General features: G+C 41.3%; 1 protein-coding gene across 7 annotated transcripts; it reads right to left on the bottom strand.

Moving 5' to 3' along the window:
* Positions 1-2,430: 2,430 nt before the first annotated feature.
* Positions 2,431-8,877, bottom strand: LOC143028299 (uncharacterized). 7 transcript variants are annotated; one of them, XR_012966714.1, is made up of 3 exons: positions 8,776-8,877; positions 3,948-4,174; positions 2,431-3,528 (listed from the first exon to the last, which is right to left on the bottom strand). XR_012966714.1 is itself a non-coding variant. In XM_076190175.1 (3 exons), exon 3 carries the CDS (start codon positions 3,447-3,449, stop codon positions 3,120-3,122), a length of 330 nt encoding a protein of 109 aa, XP_076046290.1. In that variant the 5' UTR covers positions 3,450-3,528; positions 3,948-4,174; positions 8,647-8,719; the 3' UTR covers positions 2,431-3,119. The 7 variants fall into 7 exon arrangements, 3 of the variants coding, with proteins under 3 accessions (XP_076046290.1, XP_076046291.1, XP_076046292.1); XR_012966717.1 differs by lacking the exon at positions 8,776-8,877 and adding an exon at positions 8,580-8,620; XR_012966715.1 differs by lacking the exon at positions 8,776-8,877 and adding an exon at positions 8,110-8,319.
* Between the last annotated feature and the right edge of the window lie 805 nt (positions 8,878-9,682).

Raw genomic sequence — 9,682 nt, 5'->3', positions numbered from 1 at the left:
GGGTGGTCTAACATCCATAATGAGCCCATAATATGTGTCACTAACAACATCCACTGGTCAGATTTATTTAGTTGACACAATAGACACATCAGTGAAACCTCACACTGCTGAATATCTTCTACAACTTGTAGAAAATTCGATAAGAAGGCTGAACAAGATTTTGGTTGTCACATTGGAAGTGTTGTGACAGACAATGCAGCAAATGTCACCAAGATGAGAAAAGTCTTGAAGGAATTGAGTGAACCTGAGCATACCGTCCTCACATACGGCTTATATCGTTCCTTGTATACTTATGGCAAGTCTATATAACACTGCTCCTTATATTGATATGCTAAAAATGTCCTTTAGCAATCAGATCGCATATCAGATAGCAATCCCACAATATTTAAAATCTATATAAAAAAAAAATCTATTTAAATCAAATACATCTGATTTAAAAAGAAAACTAGATTTTTTATGTCCAGGGCGGCCAGGGATGCCCTCCAGTCCAATTGCACATCAGTCAGGCCAATGGTATGGCCGCCACAGGCCTAAATGTCATTAATGGGCAAAAAGGCCCAACTTTGGAGGGCTCTCACCGCCACACCCTTGGTCTCACGATTGTCATGTCTACCTTCATGAGCACCGTATCCGACCCTTTCATTGTGGGACAAGTTTCGACCAAATCGCTGACCTTCGGATTTTCGCTCCAATTGATGGGGACCCTTTGAGAATTTTGGCATTTTGGGTCATTTTGGTCACCTCCACCCATTTACCCGCTATGACACCCACAGGTCCAGGGCGGCCAGGGATGCCCTCCAGTCCAATTGCACATCAGTCAGGCCAACGGTATGGCCGCCACAGGCCTAAACGTCATTAATGGGCAAAAAGGCCCAACTTTGGAGGGCTCTCACCGCCACACCCTTGGTCTCATGATTGTCATGTCTACCTTCATGAGCACCGTATCCGATCCTCTCCTTGTGGGACCCCATCCATCCATCCCTATTTTGGTTATCTCCTCAAGTTCACACCATCCTCCTCTGCCATCAATGCCTCTTTTGCTAAACTTTACTCATTCTGTCCATGTGTCCATATTATTCGAATAATCTTTCATCAGCCCTATCTTCAAGCTTCCTTTCCCCCCCTGCTCTCCTCCTCACCTCATTTCTCACTCTAACCATACTTCTCATAGAGTTCATCTCAAAGATGTTTAAGCTTTTCCTTTCTACTTCTCTTAGATTCCAAGTCTCCACCCCTACAGTGTCATTGGTATGATCACCCCTTCATATAATCCTTTCTTTGCATCCATTCCCAGATGCCTTCTTATGACACTTTTTAATCCCCCAAGACATTTACTTGCTTCTCTCGATCTACAGTTTACCTTCATCCCCACTCCATTTCCTTCCATATGTGACCCCAATTACACTTCCTCCAACATTTCTCCTTTAAGACTTACTTCCAACTCACTGCCATCCTCTCCCCTTGTACATCTCATCTTCTATCTTTTCTCCATATTTATCTTCAACTTTCTCCTATCACATACCTTCCTTAATTCCATCACTGTCTTAATCTCTCCTCTGGCCCTTCCACAATCACAGTGTCATCAGCAAAGAGCAACTGGCTCACCTCTCACTTCTCTCCATTTTCTTTAACCATCACTCCTGTGCACATTACCTTCCCATACCACCCCATCCATGTACACATTGAACAGCCATGGGGGATATAACATTGCCTTGACATAGCCCCACCTTTACCTCAAATCACTCACTCTCTTCATTTCTAATTATATCATAGGCTCTACTCCTGACATAAAAACTCCTGACTGACCTAAATAGCTTTTCCCTGATCCCATATATCTTCGATACCTTCCACAGTGCCTTCCTGTGTACCCTGTCATAAGCCCTTCTCCAAATCCATAAAGGCCCCAAAAAACATCCTTACTTTAGTCAAAACCTTCTCACAAATGTTCCTTACTACAAAAATCTGATCCACGCATCCTCTACTTTTGCTAAACCCATACTGCTCTTTACCAACTACCTTCTCTGTTTTCTCATGATCCTCTCCTAATCTGTAGTAGAAATAAAGTTCATTAAATCAATAGCAGTGGTGTGGTGGCTGGTGAATTCATCGCACCTCTAAGCTTTCACACATTACATATGTCCAGCTAGCCATGAGTGATATGTTGCCAGTTTTGTTTCTTTTTTAGTACTATAATTTCATTTTTACTTTCTATATACTGCATCATGTTATATTTTTCATGTTTTTCTATATAAAATCATGAGTTCATTTGTAGCAGTAAATTTACACACTGATTATATATATGCTAGAAACGGCTATGTAAAGTAGGTAAAGATATATGTCCTGTTATACACAAAGTCACTCAGTGTATGTCTGTCACTCAGTTTCTCTGTGCTTTGTGAGATATGAAGGAGCTAAAAGACTTGTGTACAAATAATTATTTATTTGTGCTGTAAAGATGATCAGATTACATTTAAGGGTTTTTATTACTTAATGAGATGAGGCTTTAGTGCAGTTCTGTTCCTAAGCAAAAATAATAAGCATATCTTATTTTGATATAATCAATATGCTTTGGGATTTATAGAGATTTTGGAATAAATTTTGCTGTACCTTGAAGAAGCTGTCTACTGTGCTGTGAAGCTGGGTGTTGTCGTTGTTGTTGTTGTCGTTCCCTAGACTGTCTGACCGAGCAGTCCCGTCTCCCCAAGGAATGCCACAGCCGAAAGTGGGTTTTCCCACAAATCCTTTATAGAGTGTATGTTGTGTTGTTTGAGTGCATGATTGTGTATAATGCAGTCTTCCATTATGTGTTGTATGGTATGGGGTGAAGTGTTACATCCTGGGCAGCTGTTGACAATGCGGTCATCCAAGTGAATGATTCGTCAGAGTAGTCCAAAGCATTTTGAGGACATGATGTCAGCCACTTGTGGTACTGTGGTGCCCATGGAGGGACATTGCACAGTCCCCATGTAGAGCAGAATGGCCATGAATTTGGAGATCTCATGTTCAGTGGTAGAGAAAGTTGTGGCAAGATCTTTTTGAATGGCATAGAGGTTCATTTGATAGGTTTTGTGCTTGATGATCTGTAGGGTAAAGAACCTGTAGAAATACTCCTGGGTGGTCTATACATATGTAGGTGGCTGGTAGTTGCAAGTGGGCAGAGGGGATTGCTGATGTCCTCCTTGCAGGTTGTGAGCCACAGATAAAGGGCAATCTTTTTTCCTGCGTTTGGTCTTGGCTGTGCCCTTACCGATGCCTTTCCTGTTGGCCTCCTCTTCTTCCTCTTCCTCCTGTCGGTTGTTCTCCTCCTCATGGTCCTCCTCCTCAAAGAGTGGTGCAGTACACCACCTCTTGGCAGGAGGCTCGTTGCCGGGGCCTGGGGAACTTGGGTCATGTGAGATGGGCACAAATTGAGAGTCTTCATCATCATCCCTCGCCGCCCAAAGAATCATTGGCACTGATGCTTAGGTCCAGAGGAATTAGTGTAATCTATTAGGCCTTACTCCTGGGGTAAAACATATAACGAGGAAGCTGGAAAGAAAGAGAATAACATTAGAAACTTTGTAATGAACTTATAAAAGGGCATAATTTTCCCCTGGACAATGAATTCCAATAAAAACTGGCCATAAGTCCCCCATGAAAAATTCAGCAAAATTTGGGCATAGGTTCACCATGAACAATGTCTAAAATCAAAATGATTGGTTACATGGAGCTTTAAATATTAAAAGTTGAATGTAAACAATAATTGATTTTATCCCTTACTAAGCCAAGGGATCATATTTAATCAACTGGCCATTTCAAAAACAATAGACTACCAGGCACATGTTAAAAAATTTTCACCCCTATTTTCACTCATGTTTTTCACAAAATTCTGCCTTTCCTATGCAAATGACACATCAGGTTAAAGTTTAACTATTCAACTGTATCATATCAGGGTATCATCTACTTACATTATGAAAGGGGGAAGAGGCCATGGGCGCTAGGACAACAAGTGGAAAAAAAATCCTTCATTGTGTCTAGAGAGTAATTGAGTTTTGTGTCCCAGGCCAGCCAATGAGAGAGGCAGAGGAGGCTGTGACGTCACCCTGACTGGTAGCCAGAGACATAGTGATCGGCTCAGGATTGATGACATATTGGTTTACTCTACATGGGATGCAGTGGGCACCATTTTCAATATCTGTTAATGGTTATATATGGTCACTCACTTTGTAAAGGGTTAATAAAGTATTGAATTTTTTTTTTTCAGCTACAAATATAAAATTAGGGTTTTACAGTACTAGAGTTATGAATAACTCAAGTTTTAAACATTGCAAGATATTTGAAAATTGGCTGGTACAAGACAATGGTTGAGACTAAAATTGGTTGATATATGTAGGATGGGAGTAATTTGAGTATTTCTACATATAGAGGAGTCAAAGTCAGAGGTTTTGATTATCAACTCCACAGCCCCGAGTTTTACAATTGATTTTGGAAATGCCATTACTTTTTCCACTGGATTGATTTGTAATAATGTAAAAATGTATACAAAAAATTATACAGATAGCCCACTGTAGAACTAGCATATACCCTGAAGGACTTAATTTGGCTTGGTAATGTCACTTTGACCTAATTGTATGTCAGTTTTATTGATTGTTTTTTCTTTCTTTCCAGATATCTTACACTTTACAAAGAATATCATGGGCAAGGAGAAAGGACAGTTGAAGAAACCTGCAAGATGGTTGGTTTCAAGACTCCCAATGACCCTTATTGAAAATTTGGGTCAAGGTCTAGGTCACTGTACTTGGTAAACACATTAGAATTTGAATAACAAAAGACTAGGAAGGATTTTTGTAAGTAATGTATGAAGCTGTGTATGACTATAGTACTCAGTAGTGTTAATAAATGTATTTTTCAACAAGTTATGCTTATTTTCATTGTTTTCTGTAAGGTGTTCAGAAATTGCAGCATTGAGTGGTGGCTACAGGGTAGTGAAAAGATGGACCCCACAGGCATGATGTCCCCTGAGAGAAACCATTCACTAGCCATCTGTCTAGAAAACCTAAGGGAAAAAAAAAGACAATAACACCCTACCTTATGGGGGTACCTAGTCTCTGGAACAGGCCTTATGTTCACATGCTCTTTAAGAACACTCCAACTCCTATCCTTTACATTATGTTCAGGAGAGCAGTTCACAGGCACCTGCATTGTCTCATCTTCAGCAAGCTAGCAAGATCAGAGCAGAGTTAGGCCTTGACATATGCCCTAAATACACATGACCCTTCACATATGCACAAACACCTTTCCACAGTAACATCTGCCACTCTTGACTCCACTTAGAAATGTGTGCCAGGGTTGTGTAATGTCACCTTGGTTGTTCAACATGCATAGGTATGGGATGATGTGAAAGATAAACATCCATCCATGTCATTCTTGGCCTTTCCCTGAGGTTTACAACTCTGCCTTCTCTCTTTTTTTTTTTTTTTTTTTCTTTTTTTACTCATTCTCTCCAGTATCCCTTCATGGGCCCTATCTGACAGCTCCCTCTCCACCCCAACTCTCCTCTTGACCCCATTTCTCATGCTATCCATCTTTGTAACCCTACTATACTTTCAAACACTTCATTTCCAACCTATTTAAATTTGTCATTTCTGGCTCCCTTAAATTGTACCCTTTATATAGTCTTCTCTTTGAATCCATCCCTAGATACCTAGTTTTCATTACGCTTTTCCCAAAAACATTGACTTGCTTCCCTCACTCAACAGTTGACCTCCCACTATTCCCAGCTATGTTTGACCCTTAATACTTAAGCTAACCTCTCTCCATATAGATTTGCCTGACACTGCCACCCTGACCTCTTGTATATCATAACCTTGCTTTTACCCACATTTACTTTCGGTTTCTTGCTATCACATACCTTCCCAAACTCTGTAACTGCCTTAGACCCTCTGACCCAGCCACAAGTGAGGCAGCATCAATAAACAATTGACTGACCTACTTCTGTGAACCCTCACAAACCATTTCCAATCCCCTGCCCATCACCCTTGCATTGACCAACCCTGGTGCAGCCCCTTCTCAGACCGCTCCCACCAATCCCAACCCTAATACAAGCTCTGATACTGATGCAAAAGCTTTTGACAGCACTTAAGAGGTTTTCCTTTGTCCCATGTATCTGTATTTCCTCTCAAAAAGCCTTGCTGTCAAACCTATCATGAGCCTTCTTTAAATCCATAACAGGCCAGAAAGCATGACGTTTCTTAAATGTGCCTTTCTACAAAAATTTGATGCACCCTCCATCTTTCACCCACACTGTTTCTCACCAGTTCTCTCTGATCCTCTCCTAATCATCTCAGTTAAGATCCTCCCATGTGCCTTTCCAAGTACACTCAATAAAGTGGTCCCTGTAAATGTACCACATTCCCATTTTCCCCTTTTCCCTATATGATGCAGAAGCCCTTTAGTGGAAAGCACATTGTTGTGGTGAGGGAATGTATCCATATACCACTAATACATATTACAATATATCACATGCCTGACACTTGATCCATATGTATGCAAGGTACCTAACAGACACTGGCCCTTTTGCAATGCCTCTAATCTTGCTGACATCCACATTTATAAATTGTAAAGATCAGACTCAGACATACAACATAATGACACCACCGCCCAACAAAATGTTACTGAATAAAGTACATAGTGACACCAGATTAACCATTTCCTTATACCAAAGTACATAATTATAACTCCAATCCCTACATCATATCAAGGCACATCTACTGATAATAAGCAGACACTTAAAGTACAACTAAGACAAATAGTATTGTATAAATTCCAAACCTATGATCTAACTGTAAACTTGACACCAGACATGCAAAGATAGGCATATTGACATATATATGCGGCGACTGCGTCACATACACACACACAACTCTCCCCTAGAGAGCAAAGAACTCTCTCCCTTATGGGGAGTACACGGAGACTCTTCCCAAAGGGGATTACATCCCCATGCTGTAAGTATCTCTTGACTTCACTAAAGCAAGAAAGTCCGAAGAGGCTTTATGTTCCCTGCCATTGGTGTAACCTATCACAGGTTACAGGAGCTTCAGTGTCTATGACCTGACGAGCAAGGCTAGAGAGGGCGTCGGCCCTTGCTCTTCTATGCTAGGAAAATCACGAGTGACCAGATGAAATAGTTCCTGGAATTGGCCTGCCATTACAGGGCAAGAGGCCCGAGCGGTGTCCACGTGGAATGTACATGAGCCCTGGTAGGTAGCCCTCGACCTGTGGGTGAGATGGTAGCCCAATCGGGGCAGGTGACCAAAATGAAAAAATCCAAAAGGGATCCACAGATTTTGGCCAAAATCGGCAGGTCGCCGATTTGGCCCAAATTGACCTCGGAGGGAGACAGTCGGGCACAGTGTACCGTGAGGTTGACGCAAGGAGCCTGGGCCCAAGGACTTGTGTAGCGACCATCCAAATTTGACCCTTTCCTCTGATTTTTCACATTTCCGCCTCTGGCGCCAGGGTCAAATTTCGATGGTTGATACTTAGCAGGTGACCAAAATGACACAAAATCCAAAAATATTGAAAGGATTAACCCCATGAATTTAGCCCAAAATCCCAAGGTGAACGATTTGGTCCAAACTTGCCCCATAGGAAGAGAGTCGGACACAATGCACAGCAAGGTACACATGAGCAGCCTGAGCCTAAAGGCGTTGCAGTGACACCCCTCCAAATTTGGGCCTTTTCACCCAGTATTCACATTTGTGCCTGTGGCATTAATACCGTTGGCTTGGGAGGTGTCAAATTGGACTCTTATCACCTTTTGGCCTCTGGCACCCATACCGTTGGCCTGAGTGGTGTCAAATCGAACTCCACGGCAGTCGTAGCCGTCCACGACCTGTGGGTGAGATGGTGGGTAAATCGGAGCATATGACCAAAATGATCCAAAATCCAAAAAATCTCAAAGGACCCCATGAACTTAACCAAAAATTTGAAGGTGACCGATTTGGTCCAAACTTGCCCCACAGGGAGAGAGTCGGTCAAAATGCACAACAAGGTAAACATGAGTAGCCTGAGTCCAAGGGCGTGGCAGTGGCACCCTTCCAAATTTGGGCCTTTTCACCCAGTAATCACCTTTTGGCCTCTGGTACCCATACCGTTGGCCTGAGTGGTGTCAAATTGGACTCCACGGCAGCCCTAGCCGCCCTGAACCTGTGGGTGAGATGGCGGGAAAATCGGAGCAAGTGACCAAAATGACCCCATGAATTTAGCCGAAAATTCGAAGGTGACTGATTTGGTCCAAACTTGCCCCACAGGGAGAGAATCGGTCAAAGTACACAGCAAGGTAAACATCAGCAGCCTGAGTCCAAGGGCGTGGCAGTGGCACCCTCCCAGGAGTCAAATTTAATAGGTATAAAACGCCAAGGTTTAAACCTAGTCTTTTTTAAGGTTTAAGTTTTGAATCACACTATTTTCATCTTGACTTTTTCTAGAAGATGATTTTTCCGGCGTATCTTATTTGTCAGACATTACGTACACAACCACACACAGAAAGAAGTATACACGGAGGCACATTGCTCCTTATTATAGTATATATTAAATACCTCGGCTTACAACTAAGTGTCCACAAGGGCCTACATTATCTAGCTACATGCAATGCATCGTACCAACCTCCCAGCACGTCACTATATCTTTGCAGATACACGCACTTCTATTTGCAAATTCCTGCACAGTCCTATCTTATGGCATCATTATCATATTTGAAATTATATACCTTACTAGAACTAGAATAAACGTTACCTATAGAGTCTAATTGTTAATTATTAATTGAACACAAAGTGAAATGATTATCCAACAAACACATCCTTTTTTGAAAACAGGACGATTCTATAAATGGCTAGCGACATCTGGCAACTTCTTTTTATTCTAGGAAGAGTACTTTCAAAATCGCTATATATTACAAAAGGATGTTCTATCTTTTTAAAGAATGATCTAAAAACAATAGGTCCCTCTACAACCTCCATTCGTACAGGTTTATGGACTGAACATTCAGGTTCATGTTTATCAAGTACCTCCTTCTTTCAGAAGGGATGCAGACAGTATGAAGAAGGGAAAACTCGTCCATTATGACTTTTATTAATAAATGGGCTCAAATCTTGCACCGATACATAGTGGTTATTTTCTTCCTCGGATATATAGAGAAGGTTTACATCTTGATCTTTTTTCACTTTTGTAATTCTTCAAGGATACAGGCTTTTATTTTCATCATTATCAAAGGCAAAGACACTGACGCTGATGGGATTCTTGTTTTCAAATATGGTGATCTTATCTAATTTGACTGGGAATTCTGTTGCACTCCAATGGTAATTTTGAGCAGCAGCCTTAACTGTCTTACTAATTATCTCTTTGTCCTTTTCATGCAAGCAATGTGACCGGGCAATGCACCACTTGAAAGACTCTTGATCCTCATTTTGAATATTCACTAGTTGATATTTTGCCTTTTGATATTTATTAGGAAGTTTCATATAACTAGACCCTTTCAATACTTCGTATTTTGCTATTTTGATTTCAAAATTGAGAAGCTTGTCAATTATCCAAGCTGAGCCCTCTCTTGTAGATTGATCCATTTTTTTTCCTTCTAATTGACCAATCATATCTAGCACTACACTTTTTATTTCTGAAAGATCTGTGATGGGCTTCATCTCGC

The sequence above is a fragment of the Oratosquilla oratoria genome, chromosome 9, assembly GCF_046742065.1.
Source record: "Oratosquilla oratoria isolate Oo_2021 chromosome 9, ASM4674206v1, whole genome shotgun sequence".
Classification (NCBI taxonomy): Eukaryota; Metazoa; Arthropoda; class Malacostraca; order Stomatopoda; family Squillidae; genus Oratosquilla; species Oratosquilla oratoria.
This window is presented reverse-complemented; position numbering and strand designations above follow the sequence as displayed.

What these genes read in the sequence shown, in the direction of transcription:
- LOC143028299 (XM_076190176.1), bottom strand. Translation starts at nt 3,449, where the DNA reads ATGATTCTTTGGGCGGCGAGGGATGATGATGAAGACTCTCAATTTGTG.